The following is a 21,457-nucleotide window of genomic DNA, read 5'->3' on the forward strand; positions in this document are numbered from 1 at the left end:
TACATTTAGCACTTTGTTGAGGGACAAATAATATGGCACTTTTACCCAAAAGGTTTTTCTAAGTTAAAGGTATTTGATACATTCCACTCATCAGAATACCTGGGAAAATAATCAGAAAGATCTTATAAAACTTATGCATAACAATGTTAATTCCAGGATTTGCCCGAATTTGCAAATAGTCCAAATGGCCAGCAATAGGACAGTTGTTGAATTGGTTGTTATGTTTAGTAATGGTACAGAGCCATTTATTATTGTGCTAAAAATTTCAAATAGTGTAGCTTTACATCGAAGATAAGTTTCCTAGACACCAAATATATAAGGGTGGATAAAACAAAGTCTTTGACCAAATGAAGCTCATTTTCTGGTGGGTAAGACACGGACACACATACATATATGCATACATATATAACACACTGTTAGGTAGTAAACAGTTCTATTAGGGGAAATAAAGCAGCATAAAGGATTGAAGGTTGAGTGAGGCCTTTAGAGAGTGGTCACACACTGGTTACACTCTGAAGAATTTGTTATAGGGAGATAAGAATGGAAGTGAGAGCCAGTCAACAGATCTTACAGCTGTAGTGGTAGCAGGAGTGATGGTAGGGATAGAAGTGGTGGGAAATGGTCAGACTTGCTGTTACTTAGAGGGTTTGCTGGTGATTGGAAATGGGGGAAAAGAGAGGAGTCAAGATTGACTCCAACACTTTTGGCTTGGGTGACAGTGAATTGTGGCATCATTTGTTGAGTTAGTGGATAGTGGAGAGGAGATTTATTGGGAGAGAAATCAGGCTTCAGAGTCTGGAAGTAGTGTCACATGGAAGAAGGATTAGGGTTGTTCCTAGTGACCCTAAGGATCTAATCCGAAGAACTTTCTGAAAGTGGAAAGTAACCCCTGGTGCTGGGTCCAGTTCCGGAGCTCGTGGGACCCTGTTACAGTGGTGGTGGACAACTGGCTAGCGACCCTGTAGGCTGTAGTCCAGATGTAAGTAGACAGTTCCTTTATAACTATAGTCTCTATTATTTGTGAAGCTTTTATTGGTAGAATAAGGTAGCAAGAGGCAGGAGGAGGGGACATGATTAAAAATTGTTTCCATTGTATGCAAAGACTTCTTAAGATGAGGAGATAAAACATTCAGAACCTGAAAAGTGTTATAGAAGTATAAATCACAGAAGTTAATGTGGGCTGGTAGAGATGCCATGTAACAGGGTCTGGTATGGTAGAAAGTAGAAAATTATTTGGAAGAAATGAAATTTAAAGAAAGCAAAGGACTGCATTGCTATTAAGGAGACGCACAGCTGTTCCACATTAAAGAATTGTCCTATGCCGGTTCATGGGGGACAGTGCTTTCCAGACTTTAGGGTTTCATGGACTGAGAAACTACCTTTCATTTCCTTCCAGAAATGGGGAACAAGAGACTTGTCCTAGGGCTACTTTTGTTTTTTTCAAGTGAGGACATTGAGAATAAGGATCTAGGTTCTTTTATTGTCATTATTTCATGAAAGAATTTTTTTTTTTTTTATAAAAAACAATGAGGAAGGACATAGTCTCAGGATAAGGTACAGTTGTTTAGATGAAAGATCTTTATTTTTTTTTTTTGAAAGATCTTTAGATCTAAGAAAAACATATCTTGATCTTTTTTTTTCTTTTTCTTTTTTTATTATTATAATTTTTTTTCATTTATTTTTATTAGTTGGAGGCTAATTACTTTAAAGTATTATAGTGGGTTTTGTCATACATTGACATGAATCAGCCATGGATTTACATGTATTCCCCATCCCGATCCCCCCTCCCACCTCCCTCTCTACCCGTTCTCTCTGGGTCTTCCCAGTGCACTGGCCTGAGCGCTTGTCTCATGCATCCAACCTGGGCTGGTGATCTGTTTCACTATAGATAATATACATGTTTCGATGCTGTTTTCTCGAAACATCCCACCCTCGCCTTCTCCCATGGAGTCCAAAACTGTTCTGTACATCTGTGTCTCTTTATCTGTTTTGCATATAGGGTTATCATTACCATCTTTCTAAATCCCATATATATGTGTTAGTATGCTGTAATGTTCTTTATCTTTTTGGCTTACTTCACTCTGTATAATGGGCTCCAGTTTCATCCATCTCATTAGAACTGATTCAAATGAATTCTTTTTAATGGCTGAGTAATATTCCATGGTGTATATGTACCACAGCTTCCTTATCCATTCATCTGCTGATGGGCATCTAGGTTGCCTCCATGTTCTGGCTATTATAAACAGTGCTGCGATGAACATTGGGGTGCATGTGTCTCTTTCAGATCTGGTTTCCTCAGTGTGTATGCCCAGGAGTGGGATTGCTGGGTCATATGGCAGTTCTATTTCCAGTCTTTTAAGAAATCTCCACACTGTTTTCCATAGTGGCTGTATTAGTTTGCATTCCCACCAACAGTGTAAGAGGGTTCCCTTTTCTCCACACCCTCTCCAGCATTTATTGCTTGTAAACTTTTGGATAGCAGCCATCCTGACTGGTGTGTAATGGTACCTCATTGTGGCTTTGATTTGCATTTCTCTGATAATAAGTGATGTTGAGCATCTTTTCATATGTTTGTTAGCCATCTGTATGTCTTCTTTGGAGAAATGTCTGTTTAGTTCTTTGGCCCATTTTTTGATTGGGTCATTTATTTTTCTGAAATTGAGCTGCAGGAGTTGCTTGTATATTTTTGAGATTAATCCTTTGTCTGTTGTTTCGTTTGCTATTATTTTCTCCCAATTTGAGGGCTGTCTTTCCACCTTGCTTATAGTTTCCTTTGTTGTGCAAAAGCTTTTAAGTTTCATTAGGTCCCATTTGTTTATTTTTGCTTTTATTTCCAATATTCTGGGAGGTGGGTCATAGAGGATCCTGCCGTGATTTATGTCGGAGAGTGTTTTGCCTATGTTCTCCTCTAGGAGTTTTATAGTTTCTGGTCTTATATTTAGATCTTTAATCCATTTTGAGTTTATTTTTGTGTATGGTGTTAGAAAGTGTTCTAGTTTCATTCTTTTACAAGTGGTTGACCAGTTTTCCCAGCACCACTTGTTAAAGAGGTTGTCTTTTTTCCACTGTATATCCCTGCCTCCTTTGTCGAAGATAAAGTGTCTATAGGTTCGTGGATTTATCTCTGGGCTTTCTATTCTGTTCCATTGATCTATATTTCTGTCTTTGTGCCAGTACCATACTGTCTTGATGACTGTGGCTTTGTAGTAGAGTCTGAAGTCAGGCAGGTTCATTCCTCCAGTTCCATTCTTCTTTCTCAAGATTACTTTGGCTATTCGAGGTTTTTTGTATTTCCATACAAATTGTGAAATTATTTGTTCTAGTTCTGTGAAAAATACCATTGGTAGATTAATAGGGATTGCATTGAATCTATAGATTGCTTTGGGTAGTATAGCCATTTTGACAATATTGATTCTTCCAATCCATGAACACGGTATGTTTCTCCATCTGTTTGTGTCCTCTTTGATTTCTTTCATCAGTGTTTTATAGTTTTCCATGTATAGGTCTTTTGTTTCTTTAGGTAGATATACTCCTAAGTATTTTATTCTTTTTGTTGCAATGGTGAATGGTATTGTTTTCCTTAATTTCTCTTTCTGTTTTCTCATTGTTAGTGTATAGGAATGCAAGGGATTTCTGTGTGTTAATTTTATATCCTGCAACTTTACTATATTCATTGATTAGTAATTTTCTGGTTAGAGTCTTTAGGGTTTTCTATGTAGAGGATAATGTCATCTGCAAACAGCGAGAGTTTCACTTCTTCTTTTCCTATCTGGATTCCTTTACTTCTTTTTCTGCTCTGATTGCTGTGGTCAAAACTTCCAAAACTATGTAGTGGTGAGAGTGGGCACCCTTGTCTTGTTCCTGATTTTAGGGGAAATGCTTTCAATTTTTCACCATTGAGGGTGATGCTTGCTGTGGGTTTGTCATATATAGCTTTTATTATGTTGAGGTATGTTCCTTCTATTCCTGCTTTCTGGAGAGTTTTAATCATAAATGGGTGTTGAATTTTGTCAACGGCTTTCTCTGCATATGAGATAATCATATGGTTTTTATCTTTCAATTTGTTAATGTGGTGTATTACATTGATTGATTTGTGGATATTAAAGAATCCTTGCATTCCTGGGATAAAGCCCACTTGGTCATGGTGTATGATTTTTTAATATGTTGTTGGATTCTGTTTGCTAGGATTTTCTTAAGGATTTTTGCATCTACATTCATCAGTGATATTGGCCTGTAGTTTTCTTTTTTTGTGGCATCTTTTTCTGGTTTTGGAATTAGGGTGATGGTGGCCTCATAGAATGAGTTTGGAAGTTTACCTTCTGCAATTTTCTGGAAGAGTTTGAGTAAGATAGGAGTTAGCTCTCCTCTAAATTTTTGGTAGAATTCAGCTGTGAAGCCATCTGGTCCTGGGCTTTTGTTTGCTGGAAGATTTCTGATTACAGTTTCAATTTCCTTGCTTGTGATGGGTCTGTTAAGATCTTCTATTTCTTCCTGGTTCAGTTTTGGAAAGTTATACTTTTCTAAGAATTTGTCCATTTCTTCCAAGTTGTCCGTTTTATTGGCATAGAGCTGCTGGTAGTAGTCTCTTATGATCCTTTGTATTTCAGTGTTGTCTGTTGCTCTCTCCATTTTCATTTCTAATTTTATTAATTTGGTTCTTCTCCCTTTGTTTCTTAATGAGTCTTGCTAATGGTTTGTCAATTTTGTTTATTTTTTCAAAAAACCAGCTTTTAGCTTTGTTGATTTTTGCTATGGTCTCTTTAGTTTCTTTTGCATTTATTTCTGCCCTAATTTTTAAGATTTCTTTCGTTCTACTAACCCTGGGGTTCTTCATTTCTTCCTTCTCTAGTTGCTTTAGGTGTAGAGTTAGGTTATTTATTTGGTTTTTTTCTTGTTTCTTGAGGTAAGCCTATAATGCTATGAACCTTCCCCTTAGCACTGCTTTTACAGTGTCCCATAGGTTTTGGGTTGTTGTTGTTTCATTTTCATTCATTTCTATGCATATTTTGATTTCTTTTTTGATTTCTTCTATGATTTGTTCATTATTCAGAAGCGTGCTATTTAGCCTCCATATGTTTGAATTTTTAACAATTTTTTTTCCTGTAATTGAGATCTAATCTTACTGCACTGTGGTCAGAAAAGATGACTGGAATGATTTCAATTTTTTTGAATTTACCAAGACTAGATTTATGGCCCAGGATGTGATTTATTCTGGAGAAGGTTCCGTGTGCCTTTAAGAAAAAGGTGAAGTTGATTGTTTTGGGGTGAAATGTCCTATAGATATCAATTAGGTCTAGCTGGTCCATTGTGTCATTTAAGGTTTGTGTTTCCTTGTTAATTTTCTGTTTAGTTGATCTATCCATAGTTGTGAGTGGGGTATTAAAGTCTCCCACTATTAGTGTGTTGCTATTAATTTCCTCTTTCATACTTGTTAGCATTTGCCTTACATATTGAGGTGGTCCTATATTGGGTGCATATATATTTATAATTGTTATATCTTCTTCTTGGATTGATCCTTTGATCATTATGTAGTGTCCTTCTTTGTCTCTTTTCACAGCCTTTATTTTAAAGTCTATTTTATCTGATATGAATATTGCGACTTCTGCTTTCTTTTGTTCTCCGTTTGCGTGAAATATTTTTTTCCAGCCCTTCACTTTTAGTCTGTATGTTTCTCTTGTTTTGAGGTGGGTGTCTTGTAGACAGCATATATAGGGGTCTTATTTTTGTATCCATTCAGCCAGTCTTTGTCTTTTTGTTGGGGCATTCAACCCATTTACATTTAAGGTAATTATTGACAGGTATGGTCCCATTGCCATTTACTTTGTTGTTTTGGGTTCACGTTTATACAACCTTTCTGTGTTTCCTGTCTAGAGAAGATCCTTTAGCATTTGTTGAAGAGCTGGTTTGGTGGTGCTGAATTCTCTCAGCTTTTGCTTGTCTGTAAAGCTTTTGAATTCTCCTTCATATCTGAATGAGATCCTTGCTGGGTACAGTAATCTAGGTTGTAGGTTATTCTCTTTCATTACTTTCAGTACGTCCTGCCATTCCCTTCTGGCCTGGAGGGTTTCTATTGATAGATCAGCTGTTATCCTTATGGGAATCCCTTTGTGTGTTATTTGTTGTTTCTCCCTTGCTGCTTTTAGTATTTGTTCTTTGTGTTTGATCTTTGTTAATTTGATTAATATGTGTCTTGGGGTGTTTCGCCTTGGGTTGATCCTGTTTGGGACTCTCTGGGTTTCTTGGACTTGGGTGGCTATTTCCTTCCCCATTTTAGGGAAGTTTTCAGCTATTATCTCCTCGAGTATTTTCTCATGGCCTTTCTTTTTGTCTTCTTCTTCTGGGACTCCTATGATTCGAATGTTGGGGCGTTTCACATTGTCCCAGAGGTCCCTGAGGTTGTCCTCATTTCTTTTGATTCTTTTTTCTTTTTTCCTCTCTGCTTCATTTATTTCCACCATTTTATCTTCTACCTCACTTATCCTATCTTCTGTTTCCGTTATTCTACTCTTGGTTCCCTCCAGAGTGTTTTTGATCTCATTTATTGCATTATTCATTTTTAATTGACTCTTTTTTATTTCTTCTAGGTCTTTATTAAACATTTCTTGCATCTTCTCCATCTGTCTCCAGGCTATTTATCTGTAACTCCATTTTGTTTTCAAGATTTTGGATCATTTTTATTATCATTATTCTAAATTCTTTTTCAGGTAGATTCCCTATCTCCTCCTCTTTTGTTTGACTTGATGGTTATTTTTCATGTTCCTTTACCTGTTGGGTATTTCCCTGCCTTTTCATCTTGTTTAGATTGCTGTGTCTGGAGTGGGCTTTCTGTATTCTGGAGGTCTGTGGTTCCTTTTTATTGTGGAGGTTTTACCCAGTGGGTGGGGTTGGACGATTGGCTTGTCAAGGTTTCTTGGTTAGGGAAGCTTGTATCGGTTCTGGTGCGTGGAACTAGATTTCTTCTCTCTGGTGTGCAATGGAGTGCCCAGTAATGAGTCTTGAGATGGGTCTATGTGTTAGGTGTGACCTTGGGCAGCCTGTATGTTGACGTTCAGGGCTATGTTCCTGCGTTGCTGGAGAATTTGCGTGGTATGTCCTGCTCTAAAACTTATTGGCTCTTGGGTGGTGGTTGGTTTCAGTGTAGGTATGGAGGCTTTTGGATGGTCTCTTATTATTTAATGTTCCATGTAGTCAGGGGTTTTCTGGTGCTCTCAGGTTTTGGGCTTAAGTCTCCTGCCTCTGGATTTCAGTTTTATTCTTCCAGTAGTCTCAAGGCTTCTCCAACTATACAGCACTGATAATAAAACTTCTAGGTTAATGGTGAAAAGATTCTCCCCCGTGAGGGACACCCGGAGAGGTTCACAGAGTTACATGAAAAAGAGGAGAGGGAGGAGGGAGATAGAGATGAGCAGGAGGAAAAAAAGGGGGACTCAAGAGGAGAGAGACAGATCTACGCAGTTCTCTGTTCCCAAAGTGCTCTCCATAGCCCAGATACCCACAGAGATTCACAGAATTGGATTGGGAAGAGAAGGGGAAAGGAGGAAATAGAGGTGTTCTGAGGTAGAAAACAGAGAGTCAAGATTGGGAGAGAGTAATCAACACACTCCTGAATAAAAATGGGAACTGAATATTGGATTCTTAAATGTCCAAAATTTATATCACATACTGAAAAACAAAGATTAAAAATCTAGAGTAGAGGTTAGACTCTTAAAAATACAATATTAAAAACAAAAAGACAAAAAATTTTAGAAATATATATGAAGTTCAGTTTAAAAATAGGGCTTCTCTTTTTGTTTTTTTTTTGCAAGGTTATAGTGAAATGAAAATGAAAATTAAGGAGTAGTAGAGGAGTAATAGAGGATTTTAAAAGGAAATAAGAGGAAAAAAAAAGAAAAAAATTTTTTTCCTAATGAAAAACATCGTAAAAATATATGAAAATGAAAGTTAAGGAGTAATGGGGGAGTAATAGGGAATTTTAAAAGAAAATAAAAGAGAAAAAATAAGAACAGAAAAGAAAAAAAATTTAAAAAAAGGTAAAAATATATCTAGGAATTTCTCTGGAGCTGTTGCGGTCAGTGTGCGTTCGGTTTAGTTTCAGATAGCTCCTCATTCCAGCTTACACTTCTCGATATCTATAGGCCCCTTCTGGTGTAGTTGGTGTTTTCTAGAGGGATTTTAATCTGTTGCACCGGTCCCTTCTGAAGCGGTTCCCTTTGTTTATTTGGCTTCTGTTTGCCGGTCTCTTCAGTGCCTAATTTCCGCCCTGACACAGGCGGGCGGAGGTAGTCTCTTGTTCAGGTAGCTAGTTCCGTCGCGCTGCGGGGAGAGGGGGTGGTGCTGCTTTCCCCGTTTCGCTGCTCAGGCTCCCGGCTGCTCTATATGGAGCGGGCCCTGCGTTGCGTGCGGTTCCAGTTTTCGGGTGTTCCACAAAAATGCAGACTCGGTTGCGCCTGCGTTTTGTGCCTTCCCCGCCCGAGCAGCTCAGGCAGCCAGGAGCTTGACGGGCGCACTCTCCCCGGGTGCGTGTGCCTTCTCCCCTCCACGGCCCCAGCCTCAGTTTCCGCCTGCGCTGGTCGGGTGCATGCGCCTTGAGTTTAGCCGCAACCCTCCCAGCGCATGTCGACCATCCAGAATCTCAGGAAGTCTTTGGTTAGAAACTGGAGGCCTGTTTGCAGTGTGGTAGGGGATGCCGTCTTTGGGGCCGAGTTTGCCCCTTCCCCTCCCCACTGCCTCCTGCCTCCGGCAGGGCTGGGCCGGTCCACAGCTGGCTAGCTCTTCTCTGGACTTGCTCAGTCCCTTTGTTCTGCGAACAGCCGGCAGTGTGTTCGGGCGTTAATTTTCTTTCTCTCTTTTGCTATCCCACAGTTTAAGTTGGAATCTCACAAAAGCTCCCTCCGATTGCCCTCAGGGCACTCAGGCCCGGTCCTTACCCTAAGCAATGCCGCCCGCTCCTCTCTGTTCCGCCCCCCTCTGTTCCGCCCCCATGGCGGATGCGGGCATCTGGGGTACTTTTCTGCTGGGATTTGCTTTTAGGCATGTAATCTGTGGGTTTTATTTATTTTCTCTCCCAGTCAGGTTGCCCTCTGAGATTAGAAAACTTTCCTCAGACCCGCCAGTGCAAGGGTTTCCTGGTGTTTGGAAACGTCCTCTATTAAGACTCCCTTCCCGGGACGGGTCTCCATTCTTAGCTCTTTTGTCTCTCTTTTTATCTTTTATATTTTGTCCTACCTCCTTTTGAAGACAGTGGGCTGCTTTTCTGGGCACCTCATGTCCTCAGCTAGCGATCAGAAGTTGTTATGTAAAGTTTGCTCTGCGTTCAATTGTTCTTTCTATGGATTTGTAGGGGAGAAAGTGGTCTCCCCGTCCTATTGCTCCGCCATCTTGGCTCCTCCACCATGTCTTGATCTTAAGACCAGCATTTGGAGACTCCTGCTCTGGGGGAAGGTCAAGCCAGTAGTGGGAGTAGTCCCTGTGCTGGGAGACCTTGAGGCTGTTGGGAAGAGAGGACAGTTAGTATCTCAGCGTTTTGAGAATTAGTAAATTTGAAACAATTCAAGAAGAGGGCGTTGCTTATGAGTCCTTGAAAACACTGTTTGAAGAAAAACTTCCAGAGTTGTATGAGGGATTCATTAAATCAGATGAAAACATGAGGTAAGAATTTTCTCTGAAAGCCTACTGAAGGAAATTAATCTTCAAAATTATTAGAGATTGGGATTATGGTTATGTATGGGGAAAAAGGACCTAAACATTGTGGAGAAAGTATTGAAAGAGTTTGGTTATATTCAGAGATAGCAAAGATAAATAAAATATGACTTTGACTATTTTGAGCTTAGAGAATGAGAATACTATGAATTCTAGAAAAATAGAGGGGTTTGGATGGAATATCCGCTATGTTCCAGGTGTTAATCTCCAGCATTCTAATGGAGCTGGTGTCAGGGAGAAGCCCTGAGGACTTGAAACTGAGCCCAGAGGGATAGCTGCTGATAGAATCAATGAAGGACATGGTGGAAAGTCTAAAAGACAGGACTGTAGGGAGGAGCTCTGCACCTGCAGAAAGCAGGTACCTCATTTGAGGAAGTAATTGTTAGAGACTGAGTGGAGAGGTAAAGACCATTGGATTTAGTTAGGAATGCTTATCAATGACCTGAGGAAAGCAGCATTTTGAGTAATGTCAGGAACTTGAAATATCACTGTTTGGTGATCCAGTAGGTCAAGCTTTTCATTTGAGGAAGCTTCTGATTTTGGCAATTGATCACTTTCATGTATTGGAAAAAGGAAGGCTCTACTGATTATCTATTTACTTACTGTATAGCAATTCAGTTTTAGATCAAGTGAATATAAGATAGCACAGGCAGTAAGATGTCTTAAAGTAGGATAAAGTTACACCTTTATCTTAAGTAACATTTTTTAAATCCTTTCTACAGAATTGTTAGTTCAGCAGTGATTAAGGTCTAAAAGTATGCTTTCTCTTCTTGGATCTTTATACTCTTTAAAAAACAATTATTTGTTGAGGTAAACACTACTGTTTTAAATGTTAATTATTCTCTAATTATTGTTGCTTATACCTTAAGAGTAATACAGTCTGGCTTGATCAGTTTTTAAGTTTTAAAAACTTCAGGTTCATATTTTTTGTTTTATACTGAAAACTGCTTGTGAATCCTTTATGTTTTAGGAGCTTCAAATGGACCAACAAGCAAAAAAACACCTTCAAGAGGAGTTTGATGCATCTTTAGAGGAAAAAGATCAGTATATCAGTGTTCTCCAGACTCAGGTAAAAAAAAAAGTATGGAACTTTTGGATACAGGAAAATAAAGGGATTTTGATGGGATATCTGATAGGTTCTTGATTTTTTTTTTTAAAGGCCTATTTTTAAAATTCTTTGCTTTTCAACTCAGTTTTAAGGATAATTTTTGATTTATTGTGTCTTCTGGCTAAGCTATCACTGAAAATAGCAAATACCAAAATTGGTTGTTTTGGGAGAAAATTTTTTACTTTTATTTTTTTCCCTCCATTATAGCAAAAATGATACCTTTACTCTATCCCTTCTCTGTTTTAAATAAAGTACTGCTGCCATAATTTCTGTTGTTTTTTTTTTAACCCCCTAGTGAAGAACTTTTTTTGTTTTTAGGTTTCTTTGCTGAAGCAACGCTTACGAAATGGCCCAATGAATGCTGATCTACCAAAACCACTCCCTCAGATGGAACCAGAGGCTGAAGGTGTCACTAAAGAGAACACAGACAGTGATGTAGAGTCAGTAGGTAAGCTTCAGCTTGTCAGGAGGTTAAGTTAGAAACTAGAGGAGGATGTTGAGAGATTCTAGGGCAGGGACTAATAGACATGGACTGAGGTAGAAGTAGAATGTCCCTGACCCTCATATTTCTAGAAAGATGCATTAAAAAACAAATTTTAACTGAGTCCATTTAGAAGATCTTACTGTCATAATTCAGTGATTCATGAATTGGGCAGCATCTCCCTCTAGAAGATTGAAAAGAGCTCCTGGGAGCTGTACAAAATGAAGGCATGAAAGACTTTTATAGACAGAAGAGAGTGGGACAAAGAAGTTAGAGTGGCAAAGAGTGGATTGGTTGTGACAAGGTCCCTTTCCTTTGGAGGAGGCAGGGGTCTGTCAGGCATGTGACCTCTCTAGTGTTGACCAGGTGATTCCTGCTGAACTGGCTTAAGATTCCATTTCTGGGAGAGGTCAAAATTGTAATTAAGTCTCAGTTTGGTGGCTTGGGGCTTAACATAACCCTCCATCTTGGACCTGTTGTCTTGTTTTTAACAGATGCAAGATTTTTGATGTTTTTTTGGGCTTTTTGTTTACTGTTATTCAGGAGATAGTAATTGTTTTACTATTGAAAGTCTATGAGTAGCATACATTTGCATTGTCATTGAAATTCATTACATTATACTGTTTTATTGAGAGAGGTAACTAGACTTCATATAAAAGGTCAGGTCTACTCAGGATTAAGGAATATGCTCTTTGTCATTATTTGTCACTTTTTGTTTTTAAGTAATACTGCTTCCATGTTTCTACTTTCAAAGATCCCAGTATTTTCCCTATTATTTGCTTTCTAACTGAAAAGAAAGAATAGTTAAATTCTGTTTTAAAAACCAATTATAGTCCACCTTAGCCTTAGAGACTTTGAGGTATCTATTCAGTAAAATTCCCAGTTTTTATTTACTAGCTTCCTTGCAAAGAAATTGATGATAAAAATTTTTGGTCCAGCCAGCACCAGAGCAAAGAGCTGAATAGCCATCTATCTGAGCAGCCAGCCTATAAGGGCTCCTGAAATGCTCCCTGGCGTCTTTCATAAATGTAAGGAGGTGGAGAAAGCTTATTTGCCAGGACTCCTCTCTGGACGAGATGAGAACGCTTTGGAAGGAATACTTTACAGATAATTTTGGTGTAGGCAATGAGACACAGGGGGCATTGGCAAAGAGTGAAAAATGGCCATGAAACTGTCTTTTAAGGAGGGTGGGTTCAGTTAACATTAGTTAACTCTTGAGTGCTGTGTGTCATTTGGGTTGGGGCGGAACCACGGTGAATGTACTACTCAACTCCTTCAGCTACAGGTCACACAAATAGCAGCAAAGTAGAAGTTGGGAAGGTCGCCCCTCTCTTCTCTGAGTGGCTCAGAATATAGTCAAGTGTTGGGATGAACATACATTCCTGTGCACTAACGGAATCCTGGGGAGTCCTCAGATTCCTTACTGACAGCCCCTGTTTATGCTGCTTTACTGTTAACAGTGGGAGATGGAGCTTCTGCTAAAACAGTGGAAGTACTTCAGCAGAGAGTTAAGCGTCAGGAGAACCTACTGCAGCGCTGTAAGGAGACCATTCGGTCACATAAGGAACAGTGTACGCTGTTAACTAGTGAAAAAGAAGCTCTGCAGGAACAACTGGATGAAAGACTTCAAGAACTAGAAAAGATGAAGGTAAAAGAGCGAATGAGTGTGGTTTACCATAGCCCGGTGACGGTAGATCCACAGGCCCCAGCGCGGCCTGCACCACCTCTGGAAGGCTGGCCCCTTCCTCCGTAGACCACGTGGAGAGGGCCCCCAAGTGCCCTGGGAGTCTACCGTTGACTGTCCTTTTGACACATCCTGTGTTTTCTTCTCCTACTAGGCTTGTAGGAGTATTCAAATTAGATAAAATGTTTAGAGTTCGCATATAAGAAGAAACTTTATTAGAGATGGAAATGAATTTTTAAAATTTTTTTAGGAGCTTCATATGGCTGAGAAGACTAAACTTATCACTCAGTTGCGTGATGCAAAGAACTTAATTGAACAGCTTGAACAAGATAAGGTAAAACAACAAAACTTATGATACTAAAATTTGTCGAGGGCCCCCCCGCCCCAGTTCATTTTTGGAAGCAATTGGAAGCATTCAGACTTCTGCTTTCCAAAATTATTTTGGCTACTTCCATGAAAAAACTTCTTTGTTTTCATTTCTAGATTTATATAACTATTAGTGTTAGCTTTGTATCATGTGAAGCTGAATCTGTAATTTCTTGATCCAGTCAGCAGTTTGATTTCTAGGTTAGACTGCTGTTGCAAAAGAAATTTGTTTATAGTACATAACTACTTTTTAGAGAAAAGTTAAATTAGTTACAGTTAAGGCATTACTAAATGTGAATGATATAAGTATTGTCTTTCAAATATAATGGAGACAGATTAATCTCCCAGATAAATTGTCCAAAAAATAATGCAGTGGTAATATATACATTAACATAAATAAAGTTTTCTACAAATAAACTTTAGAGTATATAGGTGAGATTGGCAGTTTAGAGTCAGGACAGTAGCTTCAGCTATGGCAGCAAAGACAACTAAAAAAATTCATGAACAAACAGTTTTGACTAAAGTTTTTCAGTGCCAAGTTGATGGGTCCTTTTTTTTTTTTTTTCCAGTAGCTTCCAATTAGTTCTACACCATCCACCATGTTCTTTAGTTTGGTACTTAAAACTACAGATTTTAAGTGACCGTGTAATTAAGAAAGTGTCAGAGCTGTTCTGCTGTTGAAATGTATTGTCAGTCTTTTCATTCTGTCCACTTGACTAGATTATATTTCATTAACTTCATAAAGACCTTGTTTAAAAAAATTTTTGAGAAAATTTATTATAGAAAATACAAAGATTGATAAAAGGAATTCCTGTGAACCCATCACCCAACTTCAACACTTAACATCTCACAGCTAATTTTGTTTCATCTGTACATTCCCAGCTGCCAGTATCCTCATCCAAGGATTGTTTTAGAGCAAATCTAAGAAATCTTGCCATTTCTTCTATAAGTATTTTAATGTGTCTTTTAAAATAAAGGACTATTTTTATTTTTATAAAAATATAATGACATTGTCATGATCACATCTAAAAATTTAATAGCAATTCCTTGATAAGTCAACTATCTCAGCAGTTTCAGATTTTCCCTTTTGTCTCATACACTTGCTCTTTTTTGTGATGCAGAATCCAAATGAGGTTCTTTCATTGCAGTTCGTTTTGACTCTTAAGACTTTTTTTAATTTATAGGTTCCACTCCTCTCTCTTTCTCTCTTTTTTTCCATTGTGAGTTGGTTTTTGAGGAAACTGAAGGCTCACAATTTTATTTTGAAATTTGTGTAATAATACCCCACTTACCTAGTTTTTAATCTGTTCATTAATATTAGCCATCTGGAAGAGTCAGACCCTAAAGCAAGAGTTGACAAACCGTAGAAGTAAGGTAATACTCTTGTTAATATCATAAACTAGCTGTCACAGTCTTAGTTTTCAAGAGACAAGTTGAACCGCACTTTTTTTTTTATTAGTTGCAAATGACTGATTTAACATCTACTGTTTGATTATATTTCCCCCCAGCAACCTTCATTTCTTGTGTAGATTATCCAGAAAGTGGGAAGACATAGCAGTTAGCAAATTGGAGGAATGGGATTGCCCCACTGACAGTAATAAGGAGTGGTGTTGGGACCAGAGATTGTCACAAGAGGAAAGAGAAAAACCAGGTAGATCTGTGCCACAGTCTCGGTCCATCCAGTATGGCAGCGGTGACCTTATACTCTCGGCAGCCTTTGGGTCTTCCCCTGTATTAGAGCGCAGTTCAGTAATTGTGGTTGGTTGTGAGCCAAGTACAAAAGGCTGTATTTTGTTGATTTATTGTAAACTGTTTACTAAGATAGGGAAAATTATAGTAAGCATTTATGAAAAGATTATAAATCTTTTAACTAAAATGTGTTTTTAACAGTTTAAAGATAAAAACTATTATTAAAATGATTTTTATATTAAAAATACCTTGATGTGCCAGGTAACTGAAGTTATTGTAGTACATAGTGTAGTATATATGCAGGATGCAGACTTCAGTTTGTGAAATATTGAAATAATTCTTATGCTCTACTAAGTAAGAAACATTATGTTTTCTGCCCTTTAAGTTTGTCATGTGCTGTTAATAATGCAGTTTTGTTATGCAAACGCTTTAGAGTCTGCACTTCTATTTAGGGAATGGTAATAGCAGAGACAAAACGTCAGATGCATGAAACCCTGGAAATGAAAGAAGAAGAAATTGCCCAACTTCGCATTCGCATCAAACAGATGACTACCCAGGGAGAGGAGTTACGTGAACAGAAAGAAAAGTCTGAAAGAGCTGGTAAGAAATCAGGGGTTACTTGTTTTATGTTAGAACTCAAGTCATGTGAAGTGCTTGACTAACCAACACTTAGAAAAATTAGTTTAATATGGATAAAAATGTTCAACTGTAGAGCCTTTTTATAAAGACACAGTAGACTGTTCCTTAGAAGAGGCAGGGCTTGGTAAACTATGGCCTGTGCTGGTAATGCAGCTAATGCTTGGCCTATTATATAGAACCCTGCAAAACCTACAGTATTTATTTCTGACTCTTTGTGGAAAATGTTTGGTGACCACTGCCTTAGACTATCAGTTTAGGTGTACATTTTGAAACTGCCCAGGTAGGCACAGTGTGGTACATACTAAATAACTGCTACCTTATGGATGCTTGGGGATAAACAAAAAAGTATAAGATACAGTTTGCTTTTTTTGATAGAATGATGGAATAATTCAGCATTATACATAGCAGCATTATGTCCTGACCCAATAAATACTAGGCTGTGAAGTGTTGAGACCAGCACAGTGTTCAGCAGGGTATGGTACTGAGTAATGCAAGACAGGAACGGAGAGATGCTTGAAAGAGGTGAGAGGAGAGTGAATGGGACCTTCAGGTTAGTGAGGATGGGAGTTTTGAGTTGGGCCTCAGATAGTGAATAGAATGGGCCTACACAGACAGGCGGGGGCAACACACATTTCAGATTCTAAATCATAAATAGGCACAGTGACCATAGGTGGGGTGTGTGTCAGCTGGAAATCATTCTTGCTAAAGTGGGAAAATGAAGTTGGATTGTGAAGGAACTAACTGTTAAGTCTGTAAAGATGCTTGAGTAGCTGAGGTTAGACTTTGGTGTGTTTTCCATGTTAGGAAACCAGTAATAGAAAAGTATAAATGTGATGGAACCCAGTGTTGCATGTAGAAAGGGAACGAAGTGCAGAGTCGAACTTAAGAGGAAAGGTAGAAACCCAGGTTTTGGGAACTGAGAGCTTTGGCCACCTTCTCTAGGATGGTGGATCTGGGAAGAAGAGGAGGGGTTGATTCTGCAGAATTTGGTATCCAGCCAGCTTGAACGGGCAGAAGAAAGGTAGGAGTCTAAGAAGACATCAGAGATTTAAGGTTTGGAGACCGAATGAATCACATGACGCCAAAATAAAGGAAGTCGAATGGGGACACTGAGGAATGGAGTGAAATGATGAGTTTGCCTAGATTCTCTGAATTTGAGCCAATTATGAGCTTTCCAAATGGAAATGACTTGTAGGAATTTGGAAATAAGAAGTTGGAGCGTCTTTCTGGAGGCATTAGCCTAAGGTTGAGGTCTTTGGTTCAATTTACAGAAGAGGCTGATTTCTCTGAAAGACTGCTTTACTGGTAGTAGTAGCAGTGGGGGTACCTGCTGCTGACGGCCGCAGTTGCTTTATGCAAGGCTCTGTCATGAATGCTTTGCTTGTATTCACTCCTGTATGTATTTGTATTTAATCCTTAAAATTTCTATGACGTGTATTACTGTTACTCTGATTTTACAAATAAGGAATGAGACAGAAAACTTAAGAACATAGAAGTTAAGTAACTTGCTTAGATTCACCCACAGAAACTAAATGGATAGTCGGGATTTGAATCTGGGCGTTTTGCATCTGGCATCTGTGCTTTTAACATAGAAATCTTGCATTTGGTGAAGAGAAGAAAAAACTTAACCTGTGACGTCATAGGAATTGTGGACACTTAGGCTTCTGGGGAATAAAGGAGGCATTTCCAAAAATGCAGAAGGTGGGGTGAAGATTTTTTAAAATTTCTTTTAATTTGCATGAGGATTCAGTTCCTAGAATGCAGTTTCAGAAATGATTTTAGAAACCAGATTGTAAGGTTTATGGAGAGGAATGGGTCTGAATGAGAGGGGTAGTTGGATCACAACTAGATGTGCTTCTAAATGTCTCCTTGCAGTTGTTTTAAACCTAAGAAGATTTCCTTCTAGAGAGCATTAGTAGAAAAATCTCTCAGGTTATAGTCTCTAACAACTTCCTTGAAGCAGTTGGAGACTTGTGACATGCTGTTAAACACTGGTTTCTGTGAACAGAAAAACCTACTGCAAAGTCTCAGCTTCTCATGTCAAGCCTTTTCATTTTTAGGATTGCTTTTGTTGACTGTTGTAACCAGCCGAGAGAAAATAATGCTGGTGAAGGGTTACATTTCCTTTTTAAATTGGGGTGTATCTTGTGAGGGGATAGAAACCCATGAATAACAAGTAAAATGGGGTGAATAATGAAAGTCGGGTGAAACATACAGTTAATTCATATGTAGGATAAGAATTTCCCAGGCTGCTGTTGCAGTCAACTCTTTTGTAATACAGCCCTTCTTCTCTTACTTCGCTGAAACTCAGGTATATTTTGTCTTTACTTGTTTATTTTTTAGTTGAGGTATAGTTAATGTATAAGTTTCAGGTATATAACATAGTGATTCATAATTGTTAAAGATTGTGTTCCATTTGTAGTTACTACAAAATACTGGCTGTATTCCTTGTGCTTATCCATGGTAGTTTGTACCTTTTATGTATTTTGTCTTTAAATATGATTTTCATAAAACTGCTTATAAATATTTCATAGCCTATAAATTAAAAAACTTATCTGTTTATAGTACTGTCAAAGTATTTAAAATTAATACTTAAAGAGAATTAAGATTTATAGTTATTTAATAGAAATATTTACTTTGGAAAGTCTTGTATAACAATAAGTGCTTTTATAGACTTTTTGAAATTATATTTGTAGTCATAATTATTGGGTTTATGATAGAAAATTGCAGCATACTGATTCTGTATTGAGAAGGTTGTCCTTTAAAATCTATAATGAAAGTTAGTTTTGTGCATCAACTGAATTTTATCTAATGGTTTTAGTTGAGTCTGAACAGAATTGTTCAAATATAATATGGTTCTTAGTTTACGTATAAATGATTATTCCAATTAACAGAGAAGTCCAAATTTAGTACTAAAAGTAAGAAAATGTCTTTGTAAAGTAAGTAGAGTTTCTATAGTAGCATATGAATATCATCTGGCGCTTGGAGAATTTAGTTTCTCTGTTAAATGTTTGTCTTTCTCTTAGATTTAAAATTCAGAGGCTAAACACATAAAAGCTGACCATGTGGTTAAGATTTTTAGAAGTAAGTGTGTACATAAAATAATTATCAAAGAATCTGAACTCTTCCAGTGCATTTTTTATTGTAAAAAATTAGTTCATATATTTAACAGTTCTTGACATGTGGGTATTTGCAGACAAATAACTAATTTTGGGGGCACACTTATTGTGGAGGTCAAATCATCTCAAATACATCCTCACTACTTTTCTTGGAAAACAGTCTATTGCACTGCTTCTCACAGTTTTTGTAGACAAACTGTGATGCTTCTCATATGTTGGAGGACAAAGGAAATCTGAGAGTCTCTGATTTTAAAAAGAATAACACTATCATAAAATACCTAGACTGTGGGTACGGGTAACACGCCTGCTTGATGATGTATCAGCCTGTAGTACTTACTCAGTTCAGCTCTACAGTGGAACTGCTAGGCATGCTTTCTGAAGGACAGTACTGTAGCACTTTTGTGTTGTTAAAATTACTTATATCAGTCGATAAAGCCAAAAAATAAATATTTTTGTTACAAGCATTTACAACACTGTTGATAGTATTCCTTTCCAGGTATTATTTTAAAATAGATGGTCATATCGTAAAGTAACCAGATTTTAATTTTGGAGAATTCTGGTGATTCAGCTTAAATATGTAATGGTGTTTTTTAAGTGTTGGGTATTATTACTAATTGTATAGAATATTATCTCTTCAGTTCAGCACCTGTACAGAATGTTAAGTTCACATTAAGTCTTGGCTATTTTGTATGTGCATGTGTGTGTGTTTTTAACTGAAATAGGAGGTAGAATAGCTGGCTAATCATTAATGTAGTATATTACAAAAAACAAATTGGGAAATAGAGAAAATGAAAGCGCATCGCTGTTGTTTCAATACACTTCCATTTAGTCTTTTCATAATCCTTATTTTATATAATTGTAATCGTAATTGTCCATATAATTTTGTATGCTACTTTTTCTTTATTTAGCATTACATTAGGAGAACTTTTCCATGTTGCTAATGTACTAACGTATTTTAATGGCTTTGTCAATGCATGTACATCGTTAACCATCTCCCTGTTGATCAGCACTTAGATTATTTTCTATTTTCATTATTATGAATAATACTATAACAGCTTTATAATATAGCTTATTCCATCTTTGAACTTTTTCTCAGGATAAAATCTGACCCATAAATTTCTACTCTTTTTTGTTAGTTATTTTTAAGTTATTTAAATATAGCCATTATAAAAGAAAACCCACATCTAGTATTAACACCTTCCCCCCACTGTTATTGCCTACAATTCTGCAAAACGAGTAAAATATTCTGCTTGGTTTAGGAAAGTTTCCAGAGTGCATTAACTTTCATAAACCCTGTTTCCTTTTCATGTACCCTGTTTTTGCTGAAGTTCTGTGTTTTATATGATTGGCTGCACTTAAAATGTAGATTAACTCATAACATTGTTTGCCTTTTTATTGTCATGTTGTGTTTGTTCAGGAAATAAGTTGGTTTTTTTTCTTTTCATTTGTATAGTATAGGCCTGATAATACCAAAGGCATTCAGTGGAACATATTTATTTGAAGAACCCTTTAAAATAGTTTCTTTTTAAACAATGTGTAAGATTTATGCATATTTATATAACAAACAAAAATCACATGTGTATTTACGTGTTTTGTTAGTTGCTGATAATTTGTCACAGAGTTTTCTTGGAGTCTTAAGTCTCACAAAACATCTTATTTTTGTGCATCCACACATGCCAATAAGTGAATCATGGTGCCTTTCCCAAGCCTTGTATGAACAGGACTGGGGTAAGGGCTGTTTTTTTTTTCCTTATCATGGGTCCTTAGTATAAGCTTTACAAAGAAAATTCCATGTTTCTCAGGCAAAAAATTAGGAATTAAAGTAGAATTTAAGGGTGCCATTTTAGGCAAATAGTAAGTACACATTCTGGCGCTGAGTGAACACCTGATGAAAAACTGTATTATTTTAAATGGAATTAGATTTTAAAATAGGTTGTTTATTTAATAATCATATATTTGTAGGTGCTTGATACATTCCTGTAGTAGTAGCTGTGCATCCATATCTTTGGAAAGATATGCACTTACTTCTGTTCCTGGCAATTGTCACTGTTACTGGAAAGCATCAGCAGCTAGAGGAACACATTTATTACAGAATCATATTTTCAATTTAATTAAATTTACTTAGCTTTAGCCTAATATTTTTCAAGATCATCCTGAAGTTTTCAAAATATTTGATAGATAAATTTGCATGATTAATGTAAGGAGTATGTGAAAATTTGGATAGATCTGTAAAAACTTTAAAGGTCAAAGCATAGTTAATCTGTTAGAGTGAATTTTGTTATGTATTTTGGGAAGTGGCTTGAAAAGTAGATTTCTGTTGCAAAATATGATTATTTATTAGATTTCTGAAGGCCCAAGCTTACAAGTATTGCACTAGCTGGTTTATGCCACTGGGTGGTAGTATCATTTTATTTTCATTTATGCAAACTCTAGACCGGTGGTTTCCAAACTTTTTAGGCACAAGGATCTCCTTGTACTCTTTTTTTTTTTTCCTCAATATTTTATTTTATTTTTTTATTTTTTATTCTCCTTGTACTCTTAAAGATTGTTGAGGATTCCAAAGATTTTTTATTATGTGGGTAATATGGATTGGTATTTATTACATTAGAAATTAAAGCTAAGAAATTTTAAAAATAGTTCATTTAAAAATAACAGTTAAAAACCTATTATAT

The 21,457-nt window shown here is 37.1% G+C and overlaps 1 protein-coding gene across 6 annotated transcripts in view; it reads left to right on the forward strand.

Moving 5' to 3' along the window:
* The window catches only part of GOLGA4 (golgin A4), a 112,673-nt gene that overhangs the window by 46,585 nt on the left and 44,631 nt on the right, over nucleotides 1-21,457 (forward strand). For 5 of the 6 annotated variants that reach the window (XM_061127751.1, XM_061127753.1, XM_061127752.1 and 2 more), the window contains 5 exons: nucleotides 10,670-10,768; nucleotides 11,126-11,255; nucleotides 12,749-12,936; nucleotides 13,223-13,306; nucleotides 15,480-15,627. In XM_061127751.1, the coding sequence (XP_060983734.1) occupies nucleotides 10,670-10,768; nucleotides 11,126-11,255; nucleotides 12,749-12,936; nucleotides 13,223-13,306; nucleotides 15,480-15,627 (649 nt within the window). The remainder of the gene's footprint in view (nucleotides 1-10,669; nucleotides 10,769-11,125; nucleotides 11,256-12,748; nucleotides 12,937-13,222; nucleotides 13,307-15,479; nucleotides 15,628-21,457) is intronic. The other variant, XM_061127754.1, reaches the window with a different exon arrangement.

This window comes from Dama dama, chromosome 24 (genome assembly GCF_033118175.1).
Source record: "Dama dama isolate Ldn47 chromosome 24, ASM3311817v1, whole genome shotgun sequence".
NCBI classification, from domain to species: Eukaryota; Metazoa; Chordata; class Mammalia; order Artiodactyla; family Cervidae; genus Dama; species Dama dama.